At 38.7% G+C, this 15,502-nt stretch overlaps 1 protein-coding gene across 1 annotated transcript; it reads right to left on the reverse strand.

Annotated features, from left to right (window-relative positions):
* Positions 1-3,474: 3,474 nt before the first annotated feature.
* On the reverse strand, positions 3,475-8,846 carry BTG4 (BTG anti-proliferation factor 4). Its single transcript, XM_027581192.2, has 5 exons — positions 8,592-8,846; positions 6,897-7,091; positions 6,293-6,430; positions 5,499-5,697; positions 3,475-3,750 (listed from the first exon to the last, which is right to left on the reverse strand). The coding sequence occupies exons 2-5, from the start codon at positions 7,070-7,072 to the stop codon at positions 3,568-3,570; spliced, it is 696 nt and encodes a 231-aa protein (XP_027436993.1). The 5' UTR covers positions 7,073-7,091; positions 8,592-8,846; the 3' UTR covers positions 3,475-3,567.
* Between the last annotated feature and the right edge of the window lie 6,656 nt (positions 8,847-15,502).

A 15,502-nucleotide genomic window follows, 5' to 3' on the forward strand; every position in this document is an offset into this window, starting at 1 on the left:
TTTAGAACTGAAAAATATAAAAGCCAAAATAAAAAGCTCACTCAATGGGCTCAACAGTAAAACAGAAGGGACAGAGATGGGAAAAGTCGGTGGACTTTTAGACAGAATGATAGAAATTACCAAATCTGAACAGCAGAGTGCGGAAAAGACAGAAGAAATGAATGTGTAGAGCTGCAGGGGCCTGTGACACTATAACAAATGACCTAGCATTCAAGTCATCAGCTTCTCAGGAGGAGAAGACAAAGAGGGCCGGCTATACAAGTACTCAAAGAAAGAAGGGCTGAAAACTCCCCAAATTTGGAAAGAAGCAAATCTACAAATTCAAGGAGCTGAATGAATCCCAAGCAGGATAAATAAATTAAAAAAAAAAATCCACACCAAGACACATCATAATTAAACTTCCAAAAACTAAAAGCAAAGAAAAAAATCTTGAAAGCAGCCAGGAAAAAAAAAAAAAAAAAAAAGACAGCTATAGTTAAAAATGTGTATCACAGCAGATTTCTCATTAGAAGCCATAGAAACTAGGAGAAGAGGCACTACATTTTTCTAGTCCTGAAAGAAAAAAAGGATAAATCCAGAACCCCAAAGTCTGGCACACACATGGGGAAAGGAGATCACTCATGCGTTGCTGGTGGCAATATGAAATGGTACAGCCACTCTGTAAAACAGTTTGGCAGTTTCTTAAACTAAACACTCAACTACCATACGACCCAGCAATTACTCTTAGGCATTTACCCCAGAGAAATAAAAATTTATGCTCACACAGTGTGTATATATGAATGTTTATAGCAGTTTTATTCATCATCCCTCAAACTAGAAACAACCCAGTTGTCATTCTTCAATGCATAAATGGTTAAACAAATTGTGGTACATCTGTACCATGCTTCCATGCTTCCATTTGTTCCTTATACTCAGCCGTATAAGGAACAAAATACAGCTTCGTGCAACAATCTGGATGAATCTCCGGAGAACTAGGCTTTAGTGAAAAAAAGCCAATCCCAAAAGGTAGCCTACAGTAGGATTCCATTGATAACATTCCGGAGACGGCAAAGTTACAGAAATGGGGGATAAGAGTTTAGTGGTTGTCAGGGGGTTGAGGAAGGGCTGGGAGTGGGAGGAAGTGGGTGTGGCCATAAAAGGGGACGATGGAAATGTTCTGTATCCCAACTGCATCGTGTCAGTATCTGTTTGTAATATTATAGTACCGTTTTGCAAAATGTTACCATTGGTGAAAACTAGGGAAAGGGTACACAGGGTCTCTCTACCTTTTAAAAGCATGTGAATCAATAGCTCTCTCAAAAAGTTTAATTTTTTAAAGAAGAAAAAAAGTGGTACATACTCAGAAAATTTCAAAAATCCAGATTAGGAAGATCTAATTTGGTTATTATAGTTATATTCTAATAGACACAGTATTCATTTATTTGGGGGTTTTTCAACTGTATTGATCACTTTTAATCAAAGCAAGAAATACATAGTTCATTAAATTTTCCCCTATACCCTTGTCTCAGGGCCACATGGAAGCTTTAAAAAATTACACAGGGCTCTGTGTAATCCCTCTGGGCCAATTGTCAATCATGGTGGAATTGATTTCTTTTTGAGTACCCACCTGGAACAATTCGTTTTAATGGTCATGTCTGGTACTGTGTGCACAGAAATTTGATGTCATCCGTGCATCCAGATAAGAATATGGTGACTCATTAGCGATGTCCATCATGGCATGGGTCACAGAAGTGGTAATATATGTGCCACAGATTTATCCTCTCTGTTGGCTGGAAGTAGTTTTGTTTTTTGGTTTAAAAAAAAAAAAACCAACCTCACACACTTCAAGAGACAATTGTTAATAAAATCCTCTGTGCAAAGGTTCTTAGAAACCCATTTTTCTATCACATCTAAGTATTATGTTGTTTTTACATATAGTAACTATTTTATACAGTTTTCACTTTCTAGTCACACTATACGTGGGAATAACTCCAAGTTGCTCATTGAAATCCAAAATAACATCATTATGGCACTAAGAAACAGGTAAGAAACGAAGACTAAACAGGACTGAGAATAAAACTGGCAGAAGGAAGATTTAAGATAATCATGGTTTAAAAAAATGAAAGATATTAAAGCAATCAGATAAATAGTTATGACAGAAACAAAGAAATGATCCAGCATCTAGAGAGTTGGTATCCCTAAAATGGATGGAGAGATAAAGTATTAAAATATTGTAGATTGCTCTAGAAAAAATCAAATCTGCAGATCAGAAAGGAATACAATATTTTGGGGAAAACTGGTAAAATGGCTGACACATGGACAAAGACTTCCAGTATAAAGAAAAGGTTTTCAGACTGGCAGGCGAAGGAAGTCACCTAAGAAAGTAAAAGCTCATGTTGGTGTGAGTGGCGGGGATTTGGGGAAATCAAACTGGTCTCCAATTTCTCCACAGTATCGTGCCAAAAACATTAGTTTCATGTGAGATCTATGAAATTGTAAGAGAAAGAAAGCATGACCTAAGATTTTAATATTCACTCAACTGGTCCTTGGGGGAAAAAATTAAGAATGCTTATATCGACAAATACTACCATATAAAATTGAAAAACAAAGTTTTAAAGATAAGTTGCCAGCTTGCTAGTGTTTAACTCCAGGGAAATCTTTCAGGGAATAAAATACTTTGTGGTAGAAAAATTTATGAATATTTTACCTCATGTATCTTTGTTTTGCTAAGATACTTTAATTTTTTAATTTTAGTTACTTGTTTAGCTCCTATTGTATGGTTTTTCTTATTAAATTGTGTATCAGTTCTTACATCTGTATACATATATAGCATGACTGTAAAAATGGTCACCATTTAATGTTAATAATGGTAGTTTCTGGATGGATGGTAGGGATTTTTTTCCTGGTGGTACATTTTTTTGCTTAGCTTAATTTTTTTTAAGTTTTTAATTTTAATTCCATTAGCTTGAATCCTTATAATGGACAGGTGTCACTGTTATAAGTCATAATTAAGTCTATTAAGAGGTTTAGAAATAGATCAAAATTTTTAAAAGACACACAAACAAGGGAATTTTGTATCTTAAAGAGTAATTTTAAAACAAACTCCCAGGGGCCTTGTGAAATAGAGCAGCAATGATGAGGAACAAAGTGCGGCCAGGAGACCATATCATGGGGATCACACTTCCCCAGGTGAAGGTCTACCTGCCTTAATGGCTAATGAACAAACACAAACTTTCAAAGCTTTCTTGCAAAACACTGAACTAGAAAGGTATTAAAAACATAGTACGTTTATTTAAACTGTTACTTTTCATAATTCATTGAATCTTATCACAGGTCAATATCTTCATTCTATTACTGAATACATTCATTAGTGTTACATAAAACTTCACATAAAATTAAGTAAGAATTAAAAGTACAGTAAGAACATAGTCATGATCTGTGTGAGAGGATTCACCATTGTGCCACCCTAGACCCTGATGGGATTACTTTTTCTGTTTCATGGGCCTCTCAACCTTAAACTCCCTTTTGTTTTAAAGAAAATGAAGCAGCTCCTCTGAGCTCTATCCCACCGAGTGTCCAGCCACTGCATTATCGGTTCATGTTGACCCAGTGGTACCTGTCCACCCGGGGGATGGCGGCAGGCCTCGGACCCTTGGGATTTTTATGCAATGCATGATAAGTGTTCCCTAGGAGGCCCACGCGGCCATCTGCCATATTCTTTTTGCGGGAGACATGGAACCAAGATTGAAAGGGCTGTTTCAAGTTTTCAACCTGGAAAAAAAAATAAATAAAAAAGAAGGTATGAAGATCATCTCTAAAGTAATAAGCTAGACCGAAATACTAAACACAAACCCATAACTCAGAAGCTAAGCCTTTCAAAAGCGTAGAGAGTACAAATGAATAGAAATCAAAGCAGATGATGATCCTTGGGAAATTGTCTAGCATGGGGGGGAGGTAATAAAGTCATGTCGTACCTTTTAACAAAATTAAATCTTTAATCCAACTAAAATACTTAAAAACACATCTTCAAATTTGTGTATATTCTTGGGTTCTCTGCTACCCCACCCTCCCCTCACTGGCTTAACCCAAAACTGTCTAATTGTAACCTCTAGGGCTGAGGTCTAGAAATATCCATTTTCAACATCCCAAATGACCAACACAGATGTTTTGCAGACCACACTCTGAAAAGATATTGTTCTACAAGTGTATAGCTGACTGTGGATCTGATCCCTCGATGGAAGAAAATCTTTCTAAGCCTAAGAATAGAATTAAGGGTATATATGTCATTACATGATTTTAAACTTTTATACATGGAGAACTATATAATAAACTATAGAGTTTAGTTTCCAAACTATCAGAATAAATATTTGCCAATAATATGAAAAGGGGTTAAAATATTTCTAACTTTTGAAGAGCCTATACTAATAATATATTAAAACCTCAAATGGTAAATGGGTAAAGAAAAAAATTCATAAGACAGTAAGTACCCAAAACATTTGGGCACATGGAAAGTTGGGTTTCTTTAATGCTTAAATTAAGAGTCTATAACAGCATCTTTAGCAAATTATGTATTTTTAAATGAGAATAACCAATTTTAGGAAAAATGATAAAACAGACACTTTCACATGGAGCTGGTTAAAGTACAAATAAATAAAACCTCCCTGGATGGTACTTTGGCCACATCCTATCACCTAGTAATTCAAGTCTGAGGATCAAGTCTCCAGAAATAACTTAAAATTCAGTCATCTCTACAAGTTATGAGTTTTTTTTATATCACAACAATGTGAAAATCTAGATGACTGCCAGTAATAGATTAAATAAATTACAAGGGAAAAAGTATTAAAATGTTAAGTATTTAAATTGTCTTAACATGCATAAAGGATTAATTTCAGAAAACATACAAACAAGTATATACATAACAATATCAAGAGAGAGTCTGTCTAGATCAGTGTTTTTCAAATTGAGGGTTGCCACTATTTCTGGATCATGAAATCCATTTAGGTGGTTGAAATCAATTTAATTTAATAGAAAATATGGAGGGCATTATGCCAAGTGAGGATGAGTATTGTTTCATGAAACTTATTTCCAACATACAAATATACATATCTTTCTAGGAATTGTGGCTAAAATATATTTTATTATTTTTAGAAAAACTCTTGTGGTGGGATTACAGACCTTTGATCGTTTCTTAATATTCCAGATTTTCTACAAATGGTATGTTATTTTCTGCTGGCAAGAAAGCCCACTAATTTTATATTTAATCAGGAAGGAATTTGGATTAAAGGAAACTTCTGCTCAAGTACTACACAGAAAAACACTATTACAGATGACTGTAGCTCCTGAGCCCTCAGCCAAGTAGAGAAACTACATATAGAAGAAAAAACTTTCCCAAAATGTTACTGCGATTTTAATCTTTATAGGTTTTTCTGTTTTCCACTTTTACGGTGGACAAATTCTTTTTAGAATTAGAATGGGGGCGGGAAAAAAGCGTAGAGAACACACACTGGAACACACTTCACCTGGTAAATACTCTTTGGATTGCTCACTTTAGGAATGATCTGAGGTTCTTTGTTACAACTCTCTTCGTCAGAGGAAATGCCGGAGGAGTGGTCCAAAGTGGCTCTATTAACAATGCGGCTGATCCGTTGGGAAAGCTCCCATTCCTCCCACCTGCCTTTAAAAGAAGCAATTGTAAATGGGTGATTTTTCTCACCATACCTAAGTGGGAAAAGAAAATAAAGTATTCATTAGGGATTCAAAATTTCACAAGTTGTTTTTATCTCTACTCTTTTCTACAGACCACTCACTAATCTGCAAAAAGTTATTTTAAACAACAAATGGAAATGGTTTGACGGCAGAGCAAGTTAAGAGACATTGTGACCTTCAGCTACCACAGGTGGTAATTAATGGGGGTTATTCTGTAAGCGCTTTCTTGGTGAATTTTTCAGAAAAAGACAAGAACTAGTTTCTTTCAGTTCAGCGAAAGGACTGCATTGCAACTTCTCTGCCCTTTGATACTGCCTATAATCCTTAGATATCCAACCAATAATCTACGGTTGGCAATGAAGTGCAGGGATTAAAGTCAGATTTCAAATACTATGTAAAGTCTTTGTGCTTCCAGGCCATCCGCTCCTAATGGAAGTTTGTGCAAATCAAGTTTGCATCCGAAAGCTTAACCGGCCAGGGCCCTCGGCCCGCTAAACGCTAACGCAGGGCTGTGGCGCATCATCTCTCACAAAGGTGTACAGAACTGACTATGTAACCCACGGTTTCCAGGGGTCACAGGCACACCCCCTCCCATGAGATTACTCACCTACAGCACACTTCAAAGGGATCTACCCAGAGGGTCATCTCCTTTGGAAGTCCAAGGTGAGAAAAATCCACTTTACTTTCAGCACAAGCCCGTTCTAGAATGGGATCTTTATTCTGAATATTATTTATCCTGATACACCTTTAAAAAGCAAGGAAAGGGAAACAAAGATGGGGTGACAGGCGCCTTGGTAGAAGAATCATGAGATGGGCAAATGTCTCCAATACACAGAGCTCCCCCCCTCAGCCGAGACCCCTACCCCGTCCCCGCCCTCCACGGTTCTATGAGTAGAACCATTGACTTTTTACACAGCTACTCAGAATGTGAGTTGCATCACTAAGCCACACAATTAGTGTGACGAACGCTCTCTGTTTAATCCGCCTCACATAAGGGCGTTTGCCCTATAAGTCTTCAACTATATTTTAAGCTACATAGTTTTCAACTACGCACTGCCACCTGCTGAATCTCTTTCTTTCAAGCCCACGTTCAAATCAGTATGAGCCCATAAAACTTATGTAACTCAAGACTCTGCGGACAGAATCCTTGCCAATGGCGATGGCTTGCTTGTGACTTCCTTCCCTTTGCCGTCCTACACACTGGCTCTCACCTGAAGGCTTGCCCTTTGGAAGGGAAGTCAGAGTGCCAGTGACTTCTATAGGTTTCAAACAAGATCGTCATCAGCTTTTCTGCGAAGTCTTTTACTTGCTGTTTACTCAATTTGTCATGTTTTTTCACCAGTCTTGTGACAAAGAAAACTGCTGTTGCAATTTCATCCCTCATCATTCAAGAGAAAGGAGGAGGTCTGCAACCGTTAAAATGGAAGCGAGAATAAATTAAATAGAAACAGGGTCACACTGGTTATCAATATGTAATTGCCATTGGGAAGTTTTATAGACCTTACGTTTAAAATAGAAATCGTTTGCTAGTCCTCCATGAACGAAATAAGCACATCGATACTACCAGTGAACAAAACAGCCAGGAGCACCAATTCCTCAACTAGTCAGTTTTTGATATTTTCAAAGAAAAAAAGACCCGCTTTTTAAAACTTTAGTACACTTAAGCAACAAATGAAACACCACTATGCAACTTAAGTCAAAAAAGGGGAGGGGGGCCAGGGTGGCTCAGTCTGTTAAGCGTCTGCCTTAGGTTCAGATCACGATCCCGGGGTCCTGGGACTGAGCCCTGCATCGGGCTCCTGGCTCAGCGGGAAGCCTGCTTCTCCCTCTCCCTCTGTCTGTTGCTCTGCCTGCTTGTGCTCTCTCTCTCTGTTAAATAAACAAAATCTTTTAATAAAAAAAACCCTGATACAGACAGTAAATTATACCCAAGCAGTGCTTTTTAAAAAACATGTTTACAGAGAGCAAAACATTTCAGGATATAGTAGTTCTACAATGTGGCTCTCAGGTCACATGCTTTAAGTAAAAGTTAAAGTTAATCAAACATACATTATACTTGCCAGAAAAAGTGCTTTAGCCCAACAGAAAGTGGGCCAGCGTTAGAAGACACTCGCCCCTACACCTGTTCTGTTAGTTTTAGGCTGAAGTTTATATAAGCCTGGGTCCCAGAGCCTGACAGGTGTTTAACCTTACACAGGGGCAGTCCGTTAGGGTAATTAAATAGCTTCTTCCAGGTCCCCATCAGATTGCTCCCTGGTATACGCAGAGTGAGTTCTTTAAAATCTGAACATCTGAAAAAAGATTTTCCGCCTGGATTTGTCTCTTCTATTTTGCTATTAAAGTCTTGTCTCTTATGACGTAGATAAGAGACAAGACTTCTTCTTCCCATATCCTAATATCCTACATTCCAGTAATTTTGTCTCTAATTATAGACTGTCAACATATTAAAGACTTTTGTCTTGGATCGTGTATAAAACTTAAGACAACTTTCTTTGAACAGTTGTTATGTTGACAACACACATTTTTTGCTAGAATGTTTATTTGCAAACAAAGTGGAAAAGATCTTGGAGTTTATCTAATCTCATTGGTTCTCAAAGTGTGGGTCACTGACCACCTCATTTGGCCCCACTGCGCTGCTTGTTAAAAATGCAGATGCTTCTAAAGGTGAAGCCTGAGAATCAGTAGATCACAAGTACTTCCAGGTGATTCTTATACCCACTAAAATTTAAGAACCACGGCACCTGACATATGTCTTTAAACCCACAGTAAGGGCTCATTCAAGTTCTTCATCAGTGAAAAAGAATTCGTTCTCTTAAAAGGAAGCCCATTTCCTTTCTAAAAAGCTCCCAATACCAAGCGGTGCTTCCTCCCCTGGAGGCGCCAATTCCTCCTAATGGAAGCCTTACTTCTCTGGAACTAGAGACTGTAGCTGACGCTCGACTGCAAATGCCAGCTCTTCGGCCTCTCCTGAGCCTTCTCTTTTGGAGCGCTAACCTCAACTTTTAACAGTCCTTCCGATAGACACGTTCCTCCAGACACTTCACCATGCTCGGCGGTCACCTGTGGAGGAGTTTCAGGTATGTCAGTAAATGCTTGTTTAGGTGTGGAGCCCAGGACACACAGCGCCCCGGGTATGCTCTGCCGTTGCAGATGAGAGTGGGACTGTCTCCTCCCTTGCTGGGGGGACCGTATTTCTAGAACACAGCCTCAGGTGGCATTCACCTTGTTGGCAGTGGCATCCCACCACTGCCTCACGTTGAACTTGCAAGTAGTCTTTTTCACTAATGCTATTGGTTTTTTTACATTTTTCCCTTCCTGGACAGCTTAAGGTTTAAGATATGGGCTTCGGATTTAGACAGACCTGGGTGTGAATTGCAACTTTACCACGCACTGTCTGTGTAACCTGCAGCAACCTGCTTACCTCCTGAACTTTCAGTTCCTGACCTGTGAAATGGGAGGGACAAGAGTGACCCCCTCAGGGTTGTTAACAAGATTACAGTCAATAATGCATGAACACACCTCGTCCAGAGCCTGCCTGGCTGTTGTGACAGGAAGCTGATCAAAAAATCAGCTTAAAATCAAGTGTCATGGGATTGAATCCCAGTCCTTCGTTTAACAGACATTTAGGGGAGTTTCTCAGTCTCTCTCATCTTCAAAATCTCATCTGTAAAAAAGGGGGTAAAACGTGTGCCTATAGCCTTGGAATCGGATTTCCAGAACTAGAACGCTTTGTAGGGTTATGAGACTTGAGTATAAAATGCCTAGAACAGCACCAAGTACTCCGTAAATGCTCTGTAAATCATAGATGCTGCTACTACTATTGTCTGTCTTACGACGTTCTTGTCCAGATTAAATTATAAAATTAGGGCGCCTGGGTGGCTCAGTCATTAAGCGTCCGCCTTCGGCTCAGGTCATGATCCCAGGGTCCTGGGATCTGGCCCCGTGTCGGGCTCCCTGCTCAGCAGAGAGTCTGCTTCTCCCTCTCCCACTCCCCCTGTTTGTGTTCCTGCTCTCACTATCTCTCTCTGTCAAATAAATAAATAAAATCGTTTTAAAAAGTTATAAAATTATATGAAGTATTTAGCAAAGTGCCTGGCGTACAGTAAGTCCTCAAAAAGTGGTAGCCTTTCTTATTAATAAATAAGTTTATATTTATCATTTTATTGTCTTTTCTAATGCTTTGTGGATTAAATGGGGGTATAAAACAACTGCATATTACAGTTATACCTGTCATATTTCATTGTGTCAAATTTAGACCATCACCATTAGGAATCAGGATTATGTGTGACCCAGTTCTGTCATTCAATAAATTCTCTTATCGTTTTGACTGTTATCCGTAAATTTGGCAAGAATATATCCTGCTACAAGTAATAAACAAGTTGAATAGAATGAAGATCAAGCAGGGGCACCTGGGTAGCTCAGTTGGTTAAGTGTCTGCCTTTGACCCAGGTCATGATCCCAGGGTCCTGGGATCGGGCCCCTCATCAGGCTCGTGCTCAGTAAGGAGTCTGCTACTCCCTCATCCTCTGCCCCTTTCCCCACTTGTGCACTCTCTTGCCTTCTCACTCTCTCTCTCTGAAATAAATAAAATCTTTTTTTAAAAAAAGAATAAAGGTCAAGCAAACTGCTTTGACAAAATCCAAGTGACTCTAGAACACATTGCAATCTATTCTAGAGAGACTATAATGTTAGTATTACGCTTTTGAAATTTTAGAGAGAGAGAGAGAATAGACTAGGATAGAGAATACAAATATTTACTTTAATGATGTTATGAACTAAGATTTTCAATGTAAGGAAAAAGGGACAGAAGTGTAAAATCAAGGAAATTAAGTAAAAATCCTATAATGTTAAATTTGGAAATGGTAGTAGTAATATGAACTTGAGTTTTTTTCTAAAAATTTGTGTTTTAGTTCTGTTCACTGAAAGGTCTAGAATCAGAAAGCAATCCTGACATTCATTTTGTGGTCTCTAAATACCATTTCTCACTTAAAAAAAAGTCCTTGGAGAAATGGCTCGTTCCAGTTCTAGTTCAGGTAATATATTAGATGAGCCTGGAATGTATTTTACCAGAAAGCAAGAAAGTTATGCAAAACCAGTGGGTCATGTCAAAAGACATGAGCCTACATGAAGAGCTCCCATTGGCCAAAGATGTTATTTGAACAGTATAGTAGATACTGAGGTCCTTCAACCAGTTCCCCTCTTTAGGGTCAACACAATCATCCCCCAGCTGCTGGAACCATCAGCAGCTAATGGCTCAAAGCTGCATTTCTCACTGGGACTTACTCTCAGAAACTATCTCACAGTAAAGATAGCCTCCCATCCCCTGCAAGGGGTGGCCTACAGTGCAGCCTTCGACTGGCTAACGTGGGGATACAAAAACCTGGCCCCCTTAGAATTCTGAAGAGCCACCCCATCTCCAGAGCTCCCTATAAAATAGACTGAGTCTTCAACTGCACCCGCCTCATTCGTCCACCTGTGCCCCTGCCCGGTCCTATCTTTCTCACTCCCTCATGGGTATATCTCTCAAGAGGATTCCCTAATAAACCTTCTACATGCAGTTCTCTATCTCAGAGTCCGTTTCTAAGGAACCCAGTCTAAGACAGTTTTAAGGAAACAGACTCTAAAATGGAATTTTGGAAATGGATTACTCACCTACTGGCTGGAATAAAAACTTCATTGCTAGTGGTAGTAGAATATGGATATGGATGGCTCCTGGCATGCTGGACTGGTATAACTTAAAACTTTCACCAGTGATGAACTGAGATGAAATACAGATATTATTATTGGAAATACAGCTAGGATTGCAGTGGCTACTGTAGTATCTTTGATGCTTAGGAGGTATGAGAAATGATCATCTAAGGACTATGGAAATGGTGGTTGAGCACCTGGATGTCAAGCAATGACATGAGTTAATAAGGCTAGCTCAGTTCATATATTAAGAATTTCAGTATCTATTATACGCCCAAACGTATAAATAAAATGAAGTTGTGACTAGGACCTTAATGACCTTCTACTTTCACAGTATCTTATTGATTTCAGCTTTCCATGATATATTTCTTATTCCCCTTACTCAATTACAGGGGTTTTCAAACTGCTGTACTTTGGAATCACCTGAATATCTTTTAAAAATACTGATGCCTGACAAGAGTCTACGCCCAGACATTGTGCTTGAAGAGGGATGGAGTGCAACCAGGGCAAAGGGACTTTTGAAAGCTTCCCCAAGTAATTCTAATGGGCAGCAAAAATGGGAGAGCATTAAGAGACATAACTCCTAGCCATTAAGGAGATTTCACATTTATTTTACACCCTTGATTGCTTTGTAATGCCTTGAGCTTAACAAAGATCATTATCACAAATTTGCATCATTTATCCTCATCTTTTCTAGCCTTTTCTGGGACAAACTTTTGCAAAGTTTTGTTGTTGTTTTTTTTATGTTAGAAGTAAAAAAAAAAATGGAAATCACGACAACTACTCATATATTGCTGAAATAAAATTTATTTTGGAACTAAAGGCAACATGCATTAGCATATCCTCAATTTTTTCCTTTTCGAATGGTTAATGTTTGCATTTATAATACTAAAGTGGGTGCCAGGTGCTTAATAATTCTTTCACTAGTTCACCTTCATGGATGACATATTGTTACAGTGCATTTTGAGTTGGTGCAACACATTAGCTGATGAGGCTTTGAACCCTCCCTAGCGATATTTTCTGCAACAGGCCCAGGCAGGCCTTGGATGTTATGAATAGAACAGTGGAATAACAATGTACTTAGAGTTCAGGAAAGAATAAATAGAAACTAAACATCATGCAAGACTTCCTTCAGTTACTTGTTTATGATGATTTTAAACACCTTACTTAAATCACCTCCTACACATAATGACAACTAGAACTTCTGTTATAATTGACATTCACTCCATGACTATTTACTGACCTTCTACAGCATATGAGATGCTGCTAAGTGCCATGGGGTTAAAAATTTTGTTTCAACTTTCAGGAGGCTTATAATCTAGAGAAGGAAATCAGTTATGTACACAGGTAACTATTTGAATGCCGAGTTTGGAGATACGAGATACTCAAAAATCACTCCAAGTTTCCAGCCTTAGTTACCAAGACAATAATGTTTCATTGAAGTAACTGAGTTCAGCAGAAGAGTTGGTAGAAAAAGAACAGTGGCTGGTTCAGATTGAAATACACTGAGTTTATGATGGTAATTAAACACCCAGGTGGTAATGCTCATTGACAGGATATTAGAATTTAGCAAAAGGTCTAGCCTGGGCCAGCCTAAACCAACCTCAGGTTTAAGTAGAATAGAAAATGGATGCTGAAATTTGAAGACAAACTGCCTTCAGCTCAGGTCATGATCCTGGAGTCCAGGGATGGAGCCCCATGTCTGGCTCCCTGCTCAGCCAGAAGCCTGCTTCTCCCTCCCCCTTCCCCTGTTCCTTCTCTCTCTTGCTCACTCTCTCTCAAAGAAATTTGAAGACAAAAACAAACAAACAAACAAACAAACAAACCCAAAATCCAGGTCTTCCACCATTTCTATGTAATGTCTAAAATTCCCATTATAAGGCATTTAGTCCCTCGATTAGATGTTGTCTTTTCAGGATTTCCTTCTGAAAATGTCAAACGAGTTATCCTTAATAGAACAAGAGAATCATGTTCTATCTGAGATGTTTGGAAAAGGGGAAGAAGCCTGGGGGAAGCACCACAGAAACGGGTGGAAACACGCGGTTTCTGGCCATTCAGAATGAGGATGAAATACAGAATGAAGAGGAAGCCTTTTGAGGGAGGCAAACCATAAGAGACTTTTTTTAAAATTTTTTTATTATGTTAATCACCATACATTACATCATTAGTTTTGGATGTAGTGTTCCATGATTCATTGTTTGTGCATAACACCCAGTGCTCCACGCAGAACGTGCCCTCTTTAACACCCATCACCAGGCTAACCCATCCCCCACCCCCTCCCCTCTAGAACCCTCAGTTTGTTTTTCAGAGTTCATCGAAGAGACTTTTTTTTTCCTCTAATTTATTTATTTGAGAGAGAGAGAGCAAGAGAGAGCATGAGCAGAGGGGAGGGGCAGAGGGAGAGGGAGAAGCAGACTCCCCCATTGAGCAGGGAGCCTGACTCGGAACTCAATCCCAGGATCCCAGGACCATGACCTGAGCTGAAGGCAGACGCCCAACCGACTGAGCCACCCAGGTGCCCCAAACCATAGGAGACTCTTAACTCTAGGAAAGGGGGGTGGGGCTGGGTAACTGGGGGATGGGCATTAAGGAGGGCACATGATGGAATGAACACTGGGTGTTGTATGCAAGTGATGAATCACTGAACTCTACCTCTGAAACTAGTAATACACTACATGTTAACTAAATTAAATTTAAATAAAAAATGTAAAAACATAAATAAAATCTAATAAAAAGACAAATTTTACCTTCTTATCAAGCCTGTAACAGAGAATCAAATGGTAGAAAACATGAAAATGACTGAAATGACCTTGCACAAGTTAACAGTTTCCCGAATTGCATTTCTTCCTTTTAGCATGAGGGACTTCAACTCTTATCACTAAGGCAACTTCAAGCCCCAAGTCTCATCAATAATGGTAAACCTTGAAATCTGCTTCTACATTTGTCTTCTTGATCTTAGCTAAACTTCAGTATAAAATTGAAAATATTTATGCATTTAATAATTTAAAAATATAGGCTAAATAATTTTAAAATATCATCCACGTTGAACATTATATTCACTGGATTTCTTACATATGTTAAAGATTATTATTGTATTTTTTTTAAAAGATGATCCTCTCAAGCAGGATCCAACATATGTAGTGTGTCTTGGGGTAATGTATTTCATAAAGCTCCCAGAGTTAAACTTCACAGGGCAGCTTTTGCTCAATTGTCTTTTTTTTTTTTTTAATAATTCCTCCCACTATAACATCTGATGCTCAGTAACTATTTATTGAATGAATAAATTCAGTGATGGGTACTATTTCTTTTGCTTCTCCATTTTTCCCCTTTAGTTTCAGAGGTAGAATTCAGTGATTCATCAGTGGCATACGACACCCAGTGCTCGTTACACCATGTGCCCTCCTTAACACCCTTCACGAGGTTACCCCATCCCCCCACCCACTTCCCCTCCTGCAATTCTCAGTTTGTTTCCTATGATTAAGACTCTTTTATGGTTTGTCTCCCTCTCTAATTTTGTACCGTTTTATTTTTCCCTCCCTTCCCCTATGTTCATCTGTTTTGTTTCTTAAATTCCACATGAGTGAGATCATATGATATTTATCTTTCTCTGACCGACTTATTTCACTTAACAGAATAGCCTCTAGTTCCATCCACGTCGTGGCAAATGGTAAGATTTCATTTTTGATGCCTGAGTAATATTCCATTGTATATATATATACCACATCTTCTTTATCCATTCATCTGCTGATGGACATCTGGGCTCTTTCCATATTTTGGCATCGTGGACATTGCTGCTATAAACACTGGGGTATAGGTGCCTCTTTGAATCACTATGTTTGTATCCTATGGATAAATACCTAGTAGTGCAATTGCTGGGTCGTAGGGTAGCTCTATTTTTAACTTCTTGAGGATCCTCCATACTGTTTTCCAGAGTGGCTGCACCAGCTTGCATTCCCACCAACAGTGCAAGAGGGTTCCCCTCTTATACATTCACTGGGTTTTTGATGTGATAGCCAATCTTATCAGACCTATTTGATTTCCTTAGTGTCCCTTCCTTAAGTTGCAAATTATATCCATTTGCAAATGCACATCATTGCTAATGAGGAAAAAAATACAGATGTTTTAGCAA

This window comes from Zalophus californianus, chromosome 11 (assembly GCF_009762305.2).
Source record: "Zalophus californianus isolate mZalCal1 chromosome 11, mZalCal1.pri.v2, whole genome shotgun sequence".
NCBI lineage: Eukaryota > Metazoa > Chordata > Mammalia > Carnivora > Otariidae > Zalophus > Zalophus californianus.

Coding starts and splice junctions, on each gene's coding strand:
- BTG4 (XM_027581192.2), bottom strand. CDS start 7,072: ATGATGAGGGATGAAATTGCAACAGCAGTTTTCTTTGTCACAAGACTG. Junction 6,431..6,896: donor TCCAAAGGGCAAGCCTTCAG/GTGAGAGCCAGT, acceptor TGCTTTTTAAAG/GTGTATCAGGATAAATAATA. Junction 3,751..5,498: donor ATCCAAAGAGTATTTACCAG/GTGAAGTGTGTT, acceptor TTTTTTTTCCAG/GTTGAAAACTTGAAACAGCC.